A 16,386-nucleotide genomic window follows, 5' to 3' on the forward strand; every position below is an offset into this window, starting at 1 on the left:
AAAAAAATCAAAACATTTTCCTTCAGATTAAAATTAAAGCTATTGAGATATTGGACCCCCGTGGTTTATATAGTCTCTCAGTCATTAGACACTGGGGACCTGTCAAGTGTGCCTCACGCCCTAAGACAGCTGGGATAGACTCCAGCTCCACATGATCCTGAGCTAGAGAAGCAGTTAATAAAATGGATGGACTGGGAGATGGAATTTTATAATTCATAACTTTAAAATTTAGCCTTATGAGGGTGTTGACATTAACCTTCAAGTGATCGAGCCATAAATTTATATGTGTACATGTGATATTTTACAAATGTAAATATTTCAGAATATCTGTTACAGGTAAATGAATCAGAACAGGCACGATGAGAGCCAGGAGAGCCTGAAAGATTCAAAAATCAAAGAATGTATGAGGAAATGATCTTAAAACAATGTTGTGATTAATTCATCATCTTCCTGTGCAGTGTGAATGTATCTCCCAACACTGCATGTTATTTAAATCAGACTCCAACCAGTGCTACAAATGACTTCCTAAAGAAGATAATCAAACTGCAGGCAGAACTTTTACTTACTCTGCTGTGAGAGTGGGAGGCTGCTGGGGTGCACGATATAATTCATCTGTTTTGGTCATGTGACAGCAGTGAATGGAGGCTTGCAGTCTGTGAGGAGGTGGCTGCTGCAGAACACAGTCGGTTTATCACGACTCTGCCCCGAGTTTAAAGTGTGTGTGTGCGCAGGCGTTTGTGTGTCTGTGTGCTAAGAAAAGCCTCTGCTTTTTGCTCCGCCAAGCATCAAAGTGTTAATAATTGCACTGCATTGCGAATAATGTAGTTCACTCTGTCACACACTTCAAAAACCTGCACTCATCAAAGACTGTCAAATTAAGACACCACAGCAAGGATTATTTTTGGATGCAAGTGCAGAACTCTTGCTGGGTTTTTTTAAAATATTTTGGTCAAAACAAACAAGAAAATAAATGAATGGATATTGCAAATACAATTTGCCAAAAATACTGGTATACGGATGAGGGAGCCTAATGTTGATTTACAGCAGAAAAGGAAGGAAGTGGCTCATTTCATCCTTTAAAATAATGAAAATGAATCACAGCCTTTGGCTAAAACAAGTGATCATTTCTATCAACATAGCCTGAAACCTCAACTTCTACTTACTTTGATGTGGGAAAAACTTTTTTGTCTTTAAAAGTGAAAAACAGATAAAAATATTACAAGGCAAGTCTCAAAATGGTAAATGCACTGGTTCTTTTATAGTTTATTTCTGCTATAACTGAGGACTCAAACTGGCGTATAAAACAAAATGCCAACTCTTTTATTCGTGTCTCATTCACCCATTTACAAACACATTGATACAAGCAATATTTTCTATGCCTAAGTGCTTTCTATCTAACATTTATACTCCAATGAATGCAGTGGGAGCAACTCAGGGTTCAGTATCTTGCTCAAGGATACTTAAGTATACTGAAGCAGGCAGGAATCGAACCACTAACCTTCCGGTTAGTCGCTGACCTGCTCTAGCTCCTCAAAAGACATCCAACAGCTATAAAAGCATCTAATGCCAGAATATGTACCTTATGTACAGTTATCAAGTCCTATCAGAGCACATATCAGGCCACATATGTGGTTTACCATGCCAACAGTCAGGTCAGGCACTAACTGTGTGCTGTCGATAACGGTGTTTTTAAGCAAATAAATCACAAAAATGTCTCAACAATGTAAATTTAAAAATATAGTAAGTCAAAGAGTAATTGTTTTTTGTATGCCTTTGTACAGTCATGGCCACAGAGTCTTGCCAACTTTGGTAAAAAAAAAAATTAAAAAATCGAACGCTGACTCTGAATGACAGCATTATTGCAATTTCTTTTGAAAGTGAAAAATTTTGATTTCATGACAGTGCAAATTTGTCTAAATGAAGACTTCACAGGGTATCAAAGTCATTATCCTTTATCTGGTGGGAGGTACGACTGTCATTTCAAATCAGTTTGTTAACCTCATGGTTGTGCTGAAACCAGAGGATCACCAAAGTCATTCAGATTCATCCTCTGGGAACCATCCAAGTAGTGGATGCAGAGATATTTCACTGGAAACGTAAACCTTAACCTGCTGATGGCACGAAAGGAAAGTCAGCAAATTATTTAAGTCATTAGGATTAATCTACAGCTACTTGTAGTTCCATTGATGTTAAGTTGGACTCTTTTTTTCCAATCGATCTTTCTGAGTTAACGTCAATAATTACTTCCTCCAAACCATCAACGTGTCTTTTAGACCCCATTCCTACAAAACTGCTCAAAGAAGTTCTGCCATTGATTAATTCTTCGATCTTATATATGATCAACCTATCTCTAATAATCGGCTATGTACCACAGGCCTTCAAGGTGGCTGCAGTTAAACCTTTACTCAAAAAGCCATCTCTAGACCCAGCAGTCTTAGCTAATTATAGGCCAATCTCCAACCTTCCTTTCATATCAAAAATCCTTGAAAGAGTAGTTGTCAAACAGCTAACAGATCATCTGCAGAGGAATGGTTTATTTGAAGAGTTTCAGTCAGGTTTCAGAGCTCATCACAGCACAGAAACAGCTTTAGTGAAGGTTACAAATGATCTTCTTATGGCCTCTGACAGTGGACTCATCTCTGTGCTTGTCCTTCTTGACCTTAGTGCAGCATTCGATACTGTTGACCATAATATTCTATTAGAGCGATTAGAACATGCTGTAGGTATTACAGGTATTGCACTGCAGTGGTTTGTATCATATCTATCTAATAGACTCCAATTTGTGCATGTAAATGGAGAGTCCTCTTCACACACTGAGGTTAATTATGGAGTTCCACAGGGTTCAGTGCTAGGACCAATTCTGTTTACATTATACATGCTTCCCCTAGGCAGCATCATTAGAAGACATAGCATACATTTTCACTGCTATGCAGATGACACCCAGCTCTATCTGTCCATGAAGCCAGATAACACACACCAATTAGTTAAACTGCAGGAATGTCTTAAAGACATAAAGACTTGGATGGCCACTAACTTTCTGCTTCTCAACTCAGATAAAACTGAGGTCATTGTACTCGGCGCTGAAAAGCTTAGAAATTTGGTATCTAACCAGATTCTTACTCTGGATGGCATTACCTTGGCCTCCAGTAACACTGTGAGGAACCTTGGAGTCATTTTTGACCAGGATATGTCCTTCAACGCACATATTAAACAAATATGTAAGACTGCGTTCTTCTATTTGCGCAACATCTCTAAAATTAGAAATATCCTGTCTCAGAGTGACGCTGAAAAACTAGTTCATGCATTTATTACTTCCAGGCTGGACTACTGCAATTCATTATTATCAGGATGTCCAAAAAACTCACTGAAAAGCCTTCAGTTAATCCAAAATGCTGCAGCAAGAGTACTGACAGGGACTAGAAAGAGAGAGCATATTTCTCCTGTTTTGGCTTCCCTTCATTGGCTTCCTGTTAAATCCAGAATTGAATTCAAAATCCTGCTCCTCACATACAAGGTCTTAAATAATCAGGCCCCATCTTATCTTAATGACCTTGTAGTACCATATCACCCTATTAGAGCACTTCGCTCTCGCTCTGCAGGCCTACTTGTTGTTCATAGAGTATTTAAAAGTAGAATGGGAGGGAGAGCCTTCAGTTTTCAGGCCCCTCTTCTGTGGAACCAGCTTCCAGTTTGGATTCGGGAGACAGACACTATCTCTACTTTTAAGATTAGGCTTAAAACTTTCCTTTTTGCTAAAGCATATAGTTAGGGCTGGACCAGGTGACCCTGAATCCTCCCTTAGTTATGCTGCAATAGATGTAGGCTGCCGGGGGATTCCCATGATGCATTGAGTTTTTCCTTTCCAGTCACCTTTCTCACTCACTATGTATTAACAGACCTCTCTGTATTGAATCGTATCTGTTATTAATCTCTGTCTCTCTTCCACAGCATGTCTTTATCCTGTCTTCCTTCTCTCACCCCAACCGGTCGCAGCAGATGGCCGCCCCTCCCTGAGCCTGGTTCTGCCGGAGGTTTCTTCCTGTTAAAAGGGAGTTTTTCCTTCCCACTGTCGCCAAAGTGCTTGCTCATAGGGGGTCATATGATTGTTGGGCTTTTCTCTGTATCTATGAAGCGCCTTGAGGCGACATTTGTTGTGATTTGGCGCTATATAAATAAAATTGAATTGAATTGAATAATCCTAGTCGAACCCAAGTCCTATTGGACTGTGAAGGTAAATATGTTCATATGGGAGATGAAGTTCTGTATTTTCATACCAGAAATGAATAGGGATGGGTACCGGTATCCGGTGCCACGATGGCACCGGTTCTGACATAAACGATACTAACCAGACCGAAAAGCAGCGCACATTTCGGTGCTTTATTTCGGTGCTTTTTTTTCCTGAGCTGTGATACACTTTAGATTCTAGCCAATCATTTTACGTTTTCGAGGATAGTGGGCGGGTCCAGGTATGTACGTTCTTTTAGAGCAGAGCTACAGATTAAAAATGCCCAAGGCGAAGCGGTCAAATGTCTGGCTGTACTTCACAGCAAAAGATGCAAACTCAGCAGCCTGCAACAAGTGCTTTAAGCTGATACTGTCCATATGGAAAAGATATATATAAATCTTATAAAGTTTTTATCTGTCTTGTATGAAACTTGTATGAAAAGCATACAAGAGTGAAAACACATATAAGATCCCTTGAAAAATTATATAACGAAACTTGTATGTTTTGGATACTTACTAAAAATATATATGAAAGTAATGAGAAAGTGGCCACTTTCATGAGTAAATCATATATGTTTTTACTATTTCTTTTCCATATGGGTGTGCACTGGAGGTAACACCTCAAATCCGATTAAACACCTGGCGACGCATAGCTTTTTTTTTTTTAAAAGCCGAGAAATGCGCCGTATTTGATAGCTTGCTGCGGGACCTCACACCGAGCACATCTACTGCAGATGTGGTGCCTGTTATTGGACCCGGAGTTAGCAACATCCCCCAAAAACCCGAAGAGTAGAGTCCTGGCCCCTAGCCCTGCCAGTGTAGCAGAAATGATGAAGGATGATGATGGCAGCAGCAGCCGTTCTTCTCTGCGTGAGTAGCCTAATGTTGTTCGTGTGTAATTTACGTTGAGTAGGCTAACCACGTTATTACATTAATGCATGTAAGGTGAACTAGCAAACACCGTCGTAGTTACATGCGGCTGTCTCCTTGTTTGATGGCAGATACTCCCTTCACCCTGGCCAAAAAGGCTAAAATGACCAAAGAAAAAGTGGAAAACAGTTAAACATGAGAGGGTTTTGGACAAAGTTTGTGTTTTTTCCATTGTTTTAGCACTGCTTTCAGCCAAGAGTGATACCATATATGCCCCATAGCTGAAGAAAAGGCTAACATTGTTGTCTTTTTACAAAACAATAGCTGAACATGAGAGGTTTTTGGACCAATTTTGTGTTCACCATTCTTTAAGCACCGGTTCGAGCACCGTTTAAGCACCGGCACCGGTATTGGATAAAACCTAAACGATACCCATCCCTAGAAATGAACCATATATGACAGAAATTTCCACTGCTTAAATTACACATTCTTTTTACCTCTAATTAAAGCCTGTGGCTGAAAGCAAAGAGGTGATACTTCTACTGATTGTTATCAGCAACAATTCTAGAAAACAGGAAACCAGTAAATTATGACTTAAAGACAAAGTCAATTTTAAAATTTAGCAGCCACGGTGAAACTTCCCTATCAAAGGCTCAATTTGCTTTTCCAGCTTGTGTTAGCCCCCCCCCCCCCCCCCCCCCCCCCCCCCGATCAGCCGAACTAATTAATAAAGTGACAGGGATTAATGTGGCCTGTTTGATGACAAACAAGCCTTTAGAAGATCTAATTAAAACTGAACCTGCACCATTCATTACATTTGCTGTAGCTGTGGCCAAACATTGAATGTGTCAAACAGGAATGATCAATTATTTGCACACACATACACACACACACAATAAAAAAAGAAAATTAAAAGACTATATTGAGAAACTGCAGGACAAATAAACCTCTAACTGGTTTTAGACGTCCCAGCTTGAGCTCAAAGGACCTGCAGTAATTCAATACCAGCACTAGGTTTCTCATTTCTCTGGAAACCCTGTCCTGCTGAACAGATGAATTTACAAACCAGCGCTGAATTATTTAGCCCAGTGTGGTACAACAGAGCTGACGGGCGGTCAGGTTACCTGCCACCATCGCCAAGAGATCAGCGAGACTCCTCCTTCTGGAAAGTCTCCATGGGATTTGGCCAGTGTTTCATGTGTTTAATGACACACTTTTAGGTGTAATGTCAGTTTGTTCATCAAGAACAGGGTGCAATAACACCAAAAGCAAAAGATATGAAAATATATTTGCATGAATCAGCGGCGAGTGAAAGATTGAGGAGTTGCAGCTTGAATTTATAAGCAGCTGTTTTACATAAGCCGGCTCTCTTAGCAGAGCCGCGTCTTGTTTTTCCACAGTTACAGATGCAGAATTTGCCTCTTAAAGCCAACCAGAAGTGAATTTCTGTGCCTCTCCAGTCTTGTAAAATTAAAAGAAACTGCTGTAGCTGGTAGGTATGACCCAATAAAAATCTGAAAGTATAATTACATCTCCCTTGAAGAAAAAACAGCTTCTGAAGAGCGCTACACTGACTTTACATTTTAGTGGTTTGCAGTCTAATTAGTTATAGTAGCTCCATGGCCTTTAATTCATACACTCTAATTCCAATAAACAACTGCACTCCTTTTTCTAATTTCTTTAATAAATCCATCTGCATTTATACCGACCCGATCCCCGGGGCACCATGACATGTGATAGCAGTCCCCATCTTTTTAAAACCAAGTCTGCACTGCACCACTGCACATGTTGCATATGTCTATGAAATGCTTCCTTATGATTCTTATAGACTTGAACCTAGATAGTGCGCTTTTATTTCATTAGTGCATCAGTAGGAAATTAACGAGTAACTAGCTTTTTAGTAATTCCTTTAGACATTTTCTGTTTCTGCCTTTTCCAGGTCAAGCATTTTCTACTCGTCTCTTTTTTTTATGTTTTTGTAAACTGAATATCTTCTGATTTGAGGCCATCAGACAAGGCCATTAGTGGAGAAAACAACCAGCAGATTGATGATAATGATGCCAATTTTCAGAAGCAGGCCTACAGTCTATTTATTCACTCTACGTACTAGCTATCTCAGAATGTGCAGTAAACTTTTTCTGCACAATACTGTGCAAAAGTATTGCCATCTCATTTGTTTATGTTTTGTGTCAAAGGAGCCAGACTTTCTTGTAATATTTTAAAGTGTTCTAAAGCAGCAGTTTTCCAGACTTTCTTAAGTTTTCCTTTGGACATTAGCTGCTTTTCCACACATTTTTTGTCCAGTCCTTGTAACTGACAATGTTCAAGGGAATGATTTTGTTTGTTAAGCCACTTAATGCTAAATCATTTGAGCGTTAAAAAGGCACCAGGGATGAACCAGTGTTGTGTCTACATATAACAGACAAATTAGTAAATTTGAAGTTGTATTCTTAGGCACTTCACATTACTTGATCTATGACAAATGCCAAAGAAAACATAGTTTGACAGTCATTAAATAGCATTACTGCACTCACAAGGTGATTTCCAAAGAACTACTATCTTAAAACTTGGTATATTTTGGTACGGTGTGCTTTCCATCTTTCCAAAAATTGAGGAAACAACTATTTACAGCAGCTGAATAATATCTGAAAGTGATGTTCTTAAGAAATAGGACAAAAATCCAACAAAGAGCTAATACATGACGTGAGAGATACATCTGGTCCTTCAACTGGTCCATCTATCGTTTGCCAAAGCATCATCAGAGACTGTATTTCCATGTATATCTGTACGTTTCTATAAATTGCTGCACCTATTGCCATTTTTCAGTGGCTCAAGACTTTCCCCCAGTACTGCATGTTCATTTATTTCTATTTAAAAAGTGGTAACATTTAGCCACACAGACTAATCTTCATCTGCAGTCCCTGGCAGGTTGTTGTATTTCAAGGAGAATAAAAGAAAACCAAAATATGTAAAGGTGTCGATATATAGACAAGAGCCAGAAGCTTATGAATGCAAAAACGGTGACATAAATATATGATATATTACACAAACTTTAAAGATCAGATCTTTAAAGAACATGAAGCTTGGATTACTGCTCAGCCAGCTAAGTGGCAAGTATGGAGAAGTATTTGAGTGAGTCAACATGGTCAGGTGACATTAAGATCAGTTCGGCTAAATCAATTAATTTTCCATGGGTGTTCCTGGAAAAGATTTCCTTCATGTTTAACCAGTAGACTAATGCCTTGCTGTAAAGCCCGTGCCATTTGTTCTACAGGACGTCTAAGCAACAGGAGGCAAACATAGTAAGTAAAGACTGGATCGGGCTGCTAACACTCACTTTTACACTGTTAAGCACCCTGTTAGCCCATTTTTGACATTTTAATCTTGTTCTCAAGTTGCATTCACTGAAATCTGCCCTGGAAGAGAAGCAGCTAAATACTCTCTTATTTAACTCTAGCACTGATGTGTTCTCATCCTACCGCAGCGGTTGAGTTTGGAAACCACCACCTCCACCACCTTCCTCCAGTGGGGCTCGTTCCTCCTGGTCACCTCCTCCTCCTCCTCCTCCACCTGTACCTCCAGATCGGAGGTGGCGCAGCTCATCAGGCTGGAGGGCGCTGTACCAAGCCTGCTGCCCGCTATCGGGAGTCAGCACGGGGCTCTTGTCCTCCTCCTGGCCTTGGACCTGACTTTGCACGGTCTTCACCATGTTCACCGCGTTCACCGGCAGCTGCAGCAGCTTTTGCATGGCGGTCATGTTTTAAACTTCGCCTTGACCTGTGGAACCACAGGTTGGATCACGTGGAAAGAAAAAACAAAGAAAAAAAAAGCTGCGAGAAGATTGAAGCTTTCCAGTTAATCGGAGGAAATTCTCCTGGAGCTCCTCACACAGTTTTCATGCCACAAAGAGCAGCGTCAGCTACTCTGTTAGAAATCCTCCTTCCCTCTAAGGCTAAGTATGTGGACATTTCCTGCAAGACTGGCACAGCAAGCCTCCTCATAAATGCTCCATCCTGAGGAGAGGTTGCTGCCTATTCCCCATTAAAAATCCAGCGGTAGCTCCAGAGCTCTGTTGTATTTTTTTTCTCGCTGTCTTCTGTTACTGCTGAGTGAAGCAGCAGACATCAGCTGCTCAGTAAATGGATGCTCGGCAGCGAGGGGCGTGGAGTTTTATCTGCTGTGACGCCTCTCTTTTCGCGACTCCTCCCTGCTGCTCATGTGGTTCCTGTTGCCGCACCAGTCACTCTCTTCCTCTGTACGCATGTGTGTGTGTGTATGTGTGTGTACAATATATTTATATCCCAGCTCACCAACAATGACACAGCCTCTCCCCACCTTTTGCCACGTTATCACTCGCTTCTCCTCGTGCGTGTCATCACTGCTCCGAATCCTCACATTAACAGCTAGAAACTGCACGTCTCCCCTCCACGCTATCACACCGTCTATCACAGCTTCTTTTATCTGCCCTCACCTGGACTCAACGCCAGCGAGCCTTTGCAGAAATATTTCTTCCCTCCTCTCGCGCATTACGTTTAAAAACCTTCCGTCCTATTCATTTTTTATAGCCATCGTTGTGCCTCTTTTTTTCTCTCATCTTACATGACTCAGCTTTCTTGGCAGTGTCGTGATGAGGACATCTCTCTCGCTCTTTCTCTCTCGCTCTCCCGGTTATATTTCTATGTGGCTCCAAACAAAAAAAAAAGAAACTGCCTTGAAGCACAACTGACATAACGCGCTTCCTGTGATCTGCAGTAGCTCAGTGACAATTTGTTGACATTTGCTTAAGACTAATAAGATTTTTATCCATGATGTCATCAAGAGCAAACCCTGGGCTTGCTGCGCCGGCAGCATCTTTACAGTAAACAAAAAAACAAAAACAAATGCAGAAGATTGACAGATATCTGCAATTTGCAGTAGTTTTTCCAGAAAATACATTTGACAGTTTAACACATTTCAAACTCTGATCTCCTGATTCTCAGTTTAAAGCACTCAAAAAAGCCAAAAGCTGAACATCACATTTTTTTCTTTTAAACATCCAAATACAGTTGATTTGTGACAGCAACAACACAGCACTGCTGCTGGCTTTTCTTAACTTAGATTGTCTTTTTTTTCTCTGTCTGGTCTTTAGGTGCAGTGCAGTGCTATCACACCCTCTAAATGAAGGAGGATGAGAGCAAAATTATATATGAAGACATAAATTAATAAACACTCATATAGTCTAAAGTTGGATGATTCATATTCATGCTCTGTGTGGCCACAATGGAGATAAGGCTGGTACCTACATTGTGTTCGAGTTCGATGAAAAGATTATTAACAATGTCATTACTATGCTAAATATAAGATTACAGCCAGTAGTCAAGCCTTAAAATCCAAGGAAGCACTGGTCACTACTGGCTATCACTGATATAGCACTTGTGTTGCCTTACAGTCAGTCAATTTAGGAGCTGTTTTTTAACAAATCAAACTGTGGAAAAAGACGCATGCATCCATTTTCATAGCTGCTTATCCAAATTAATTTCAAGGGGAAGAGTAAAGCCATCCCAGTCACTGATTACCTTAACATGCATTTCTTTGTTCTGCGGGAGGAAATGGATGAACCATGAGGAAAACTACGTAAGCTCTGGAGGAACATGCAAACTCCACACAGCAATGCTCCAGTCGACCATTCAGGGTTGAGCCAAGTCAAATCCCAAAAGCCCATTCAGAGCCAGTAGTACAGTATAGTACAGACTAGTAAATGCAAACAATAATATTTAACACTGTTCAGTTTGAACAAAAACTTTAAAGACAACACTTTGTGGATATAAGGTGAGCATTGCAGTATTAACACAACCTGGTTGTGTTTTACAACGTCACATTTTAGGAAACTCACGTTTTTTTGCTTTGTGAAGATATCATGTTCATATCTTAGTTTAACTATTTCACTCTTTTTGTCATAAAGATGGCATTTGATGACCTCCACTCAGTATACATCAATGAAAACATGGCTTGACAATAGGGCTGTTCGATATAATGATATATATCGGATGACGATATAAAAACGTCTATCGTTTCATTTTACGCTATCGTTTGTTTCGTGGTGTCGCAAAATAAACTGTTTACGGCAATATTTTTCATCGTTTTGATGGACACTGTAGTGGCTATATTAATTTCTTAAAGTTCTCTATTTCTCTTATATTTAATATAACCACACTACGGACAGACAAGCGCCTGTTTTTATACGTTGGTTAGCAACAACGACGGTAACGGCATCGCTTGTTTATGTTCCACATAAACCTTTCACAATAAAGCTCAAGATCCTGTTGAGACTTTTCAAAATAAACTGAATCACGTGAAAGAGCAGATTATTTACGGATGAGAAGTAAAAAAGAGCCGCCAGGTGCTAAAAAATAAACCTTAGACTCAAACGTTAGAACAGGCTTTTCCCCTCAGCACCCTGTGTAATAAATACTCACAAAGAAAACGGAGGCTGTTACAACTTATGTCTAAAAATGTATCGTTTCATGCATCGGTTAAAACACTCGACTTCAGCTATGACGCGCAGCTGGAAACACTTCACGCAAGTCGAGCTTCCCGAGATTCACAGAATTTACAGAAAATGTTACATTTTTGTGATTTATATCGTTATCGGGACGATAGAATTCTTATATCGGGATATGAGATTTTGGTCATATCGCACAGCCCTACTTGACAACCATTAGAATAGGTGGTTTTCAAAGGCGAGCCCTGGTGTGTGTATGGGCACAGATCAATCTCAGTAACTTCAGAGGCACACCCATTTACTTTGTTATAGAAGCAGGCCTGAAATATTACAGAACCCATTCAGTTTAGTAAGAGAAACAAGGGTCACTCCTATTAGCCATCCAAACAAGAAAGAATTAACACAAAGCCCAGGAGTGCAAGGACATAAACTCGCTGCGAACAACTAATGCTACACTAGAAATGTAACATGGTGATAAAAGATAATATATCCTCTATGATAAGCTAAAGTGTACTTCTCAAAATGCCAAACAAGTTCTTAAAAACAAACAGTTGCCTGTTGAGATGTAGAAACTGGAAATGATAAGTAAAAATCCCACTGGAGACTACAGATTAATGCCAGGATGATGGAGGAAACAGCAAGCAGTGTTGCAGAGAAGCAGCAGCACTGACATGTCAGAGACAGCAGTTGGTGAGGATGTGTTTGGTATATGACAAGAAGAAAGTGAAGCTGAAGTTATCGCCATGTGAGATGCAGTCCAGTTCAAGTTCCCTGTGTGACCTATATCACAGACTTGATTTTTGCTGTCTGACAGAGATGTAAAAACCAAAAAGGATGTATGAGGAAGGGCAACGGTCCCATAAATATGAAATTATAAGACTTGACTTTCTCAGACAGATACAGTGAAGACTGACAGGGAAAGAGAGACACGCAGCAAAGGGCCACAGGTCAGACTTGAACCCGGGCCGGCAGCTCTTAGCCATGTAGTATGTGGGCACCTGCGCATCCAATTGAGCTAAACTGGCGCCCAACACTTTTGATTTTATTGTTTAAGAACACTGATCTACAATAATAATAATAAAAAGAAGCCAAGGCCTTTTTCATTAAGTCTTGCAAACAAAGAGTCACCTGCATCAGTCTCTGGTCCTTTCAGAGTCATAATTTATTTGCTGAAGGACAGAGTACACTTTTAAACGGAAGAAAGCCGATCTTTTCTCTGGATGATAATATACAAAAAGATTGGCACGATCTGAGGACCGAAGCAACGTTTCACATCCAACGTGTCTCCAAGGCAACAACAGTGAAGGTCGTGTTAGTGTGCTTCCACCATTATGTTTGCAGACAAACCGGTTAACCCACCTTCACTGAGCAAACTTTGACTTCTGCACACACACACATCTCTATATCAACAATGTCCAGCCCACACTGGAAAAAACAGTAAAGAGGGTGGAATTGAATCACAAGTAGTTTTGCACTAATGACTAATGTTTGCCAGACAGACTCGAGACAAAACCTCCTCATCCTCCACATCTAAAGGTCATAGTTCAGAGCCTGAAATTCTGCCATCTATAGACACACGGCTCCCTCTGCTGGTGAATTATGGTGACGCTGAAGGCATTAGAAACTGAGCGGGGGATGTTCTTGCTTCACCCACACAGTCTTCTTATGCTTACTGCCCTTTCCATTGGAGCAACAAGTCGCCAGTCAGGGTTACCACAGATACAATATCCTCATTTCTTGTATCGTATCTTGTATCCTCAGTTCCTCTCCTTGTGTCTCTGTCCCTTTTCACCAAAGATGTGAGTAGAGGAGAAGCAGAAGAGACACGAGGAGAGAGAAACCAAGGTAACAGGGATTTAATAAATGAGACATCCTTTGCTTTGGAGCCTCATTTTAAAAGCATTGCTGAGTTTGATGCGTGGCACAACCGCATCATGAATTGTTTTATTTAAAACCCGACTACTGTCGTCGTTCACGCTATCAGATTTAATAGTGCACGTGGGAGTTTTTTATATTTACGACCCACATGGCACAATTTGAAAGATTTACCTTTTCTAATCCAACACAGAAGCAGTTTGATCAGCTTAAATAATGGAAACATTCAAAACAAGTTATTCAATGAGTCTTCCTCTTGCAGTGGTTTGTACATTGCAGCTAGATGTCACGACTCATGTACATGCTGCAGGTACGCTTGCCCACCCTTGATTATAGCTCCTGCAGCAAGCTTCCTCTTTCTTCTCACCTCCAGATGCATTTTACAGATTGATAGACCCTTTAGCATGGCATACTGAGATTGATATCTAGTTCACAGGCAAAAGGACAGAGGAAGTATACGTTAGTGAAATTAGCAATGCCCATTCATTCACACTGACATTCATACTCACATCCAATTTAGGATCCAAGTGACCTAGTCTAAGCTAACATGTATGTCTTGGATCTGTGGGAGGAAGCCAGGGGGAACCCACAGAGGCACGTGGATAAAATACAAACTCCACACAGGAAGGCCCCAGCTGGCCAGTGAATTTGAGTCCAGGATGTCTTTGCTGTTACACAACAGTGCTAACCACTGCACTAATGTGTCACCTTTATGCTCATCATGTCCGAAATGAAAAATACTCTCAGCAGCCAGTGGTACTCCTCAGCCTCCTAGTAGATACACATAGGTATTAATTTCAAAATCCTAAGTGACTTCTTTCTTGAGTTATTGCATTCACAAGATTCTCAGAAAGCTTGACCTCTGACCTATAACCTTGAGGACAAGTTCACTGAGATGCAAACTTATCTGAGATTTTTAGCAGATACACCTATGTTATCAATTTGAAACTCCTACAGTGCGTCGTTGCTGCCCTGGCAGAATGAGAACAATACCCCATCAGGCTTTCATGGTGGGAAAAGTCGTAAAAAGCAAAAATAAAACTGTAGGAGTGCCCGGTGTGTTAAATTGTCATTTCTATTGCACCGTTTAATCCCATCTCATCAGATATTTTTCACACATGACAATTTGACTTTGCATGCTAGTGAAAAAAAATTTTTGTAAATAATAACTTTCTGAAATTTGTCTGTAATTAAGCAGTAGTTTCAATAAAAACAAACAAAACAAAGAAAGAAAAAAACTATTGTTAAATGACTAAATGCTTTAAGCTATGAGCCTCTATAAGATGTTGTTAGCTGGTATTAGTGAAACTTTCTTTAAAGTGGATCTAACGTTGTTGGACTTGGACACTGGTGAACAAACTCAGAGAGAAAGCTGAGGAGGTAATTTAGTCGTTTATATAGCGCTTATCTACTCTCCTGGAGTACTCAGAGCACTCTATACAACATGCCACATTCACCCAATCACCTCCATTCATACAAGCACTTTATTCTATAACCCTCTTTACTTTAGTGCTGTTTAGCTAACATTCACACACATTCACGCTCCGATGGATGCATTGGAGAGCAACTGGGGATTAGGATATTTGGCATCACCACCAACCTTCCAATCAGTAACTGACCTGCTCTACCACCTGAGCTACAGCCACCCCCGCAATCAGTTGTGTTGAATCAAAGACACATCTAAAACCTGCAGGACACCGGCCCATGAGACCAGGAGTTCCCCCACCCCTGCTCTAATCTGCTGACAATAAGTAACTGTGATGAATACTTTCTTTTTTTTTTCAATTAAAAATGTGAAAATAAATACTCACGGTAACTTTAAACACTAACCTTAAATTAAATAAACATGTAGAAGGAGCTGGAGCATGCTGACCAGGAAACAGGTGTATACCATTAAATTAAAAATGGCTTAATTAACAACTTCTTTGTTTAATGTGCAATCACAGACTGCCTTTGTACAGCTGTGTGTACCCCTTTCCCTGTTTGTGTGCCCCAGTAAAGCTCAAAGTTTTCCAGATTACCAGTTAATATGCCCTATGTTATTTAAAAACATTTTTAAACACATTTTCACAGTTGTTCAGGATGCAATATTCCTGAAAAAATTCGAATCAATGTAGTTGCAGTCAGGACTGATGACTGATGATTATTTAGCTGGTTTTGCTTTGTTTGTGATGACCTCATGATGTTTTATTTTCGTGTATTAATACTCTCTCTTGTAATGTGGAACTTCCTTCCGGTCCGGGCCTGTGTGCCGCCACCAGGCTGAGCTGCTGCCGCTGTCCAGCAGGGGTGGTGCTGAAACCTTGGAGCTCAGGCCTCGTATCCCCCCCTGTGACAGGCCTTTCGCATCCCACTTCACAAACATGACGTATAAACACCGTAAATTAAAAGCTTCACACACGTGAGCAAAGAAATGTAATAACAGGAGCGAACAACAAACAGCAGCGAGCCGCACACCGCAGCCTTATAGCGGCCAAATCACAGCCCGAGACTCAGAACTAGAAAACGAAGGCGCTGCTTTCAATCACAGGCCTGTAGCAACAAAGTTCAACATGCTGTCCGTTATCTACTGACGTTACAGCATACTTTATGTACGTGTTAGCGGACATAAGGCTGCCCCTCCCCCACCATAAGTTGGCCCATAACACCCCTCCCCACAATATGACAAACAGAAACAGTAGCAGGCAGCACCGAGGCAGGTAGCTGGTACCTTTTGTAGTCGGAGGAGAAAATCCCTCCGCTCGCCGGATCGTGACCGTACTCCGGCTCCCCCACGCTGGACGAGCCGCCCTTCTCATCGTTAAAAGCGGAGCTGGCGGACATAGCCGTGTCTTTCAGTGTGTTTGTGTTTTTGTTCTTGTCGCTCTCAAAGAGCAGCAGCGACGGCGATTCAGTGCAGAAGGCAGCGGGATACACGGCTCTTAAAGGCGCATACA

The 16,386-nt window shown here is 40.9% G+C and overlaps 1 protein-coding gene across 14 annotated transcripts in view; it reads right to left on the minus strand.

Moving 5' to 3' along the window:
- ap3b2 (adaptor related protein complex 3 subunit beta 2) overlaps positions 1 to 16,386 on the minus strand; it is a 65,123-nt gene extending 48,737 nt beyond the window's left edge. For 8 of the 14 annotated variants that reach the window (XM_035914770.2, XM_087843293.1, XM_006782427.2 and 5 more), the window contains exon 1: positions 8,574 to 9,287. In XM_035914770.2, coding sequence (XP_035770663.2) covers positions 8,574 to 8,851 — 278 coding nt within the window. In that variant the 5' untranslated portion in view covers positions 8,852 to 9,287. Of the gene's footprint in view, positions 1 to 8,573; positions 9,288 to 16,160 lie in introns of those variants that run through there. The other 6 variants (XM_035914798.2, XM_035914788.2, XM_087843294.1 and 3 more) reach the window with 1 other exon arrangement.

Source organism: Neolamprologus brichardi, chromosome 7 (assembly GCF_056152115.1).
Source record: "Neolamprologus brichardi isolate AB-2024 chromosome 7, ASM5615211v1, whole genome shotgun sequence".
Taxonomy (NCBI): domain Eukaryota; kingdom Metazoa; phylum Chordata; class Actinopteri; order Cichliformes; family Cichlidae; genus Neolamprologus; species Neolamprologus brichardi.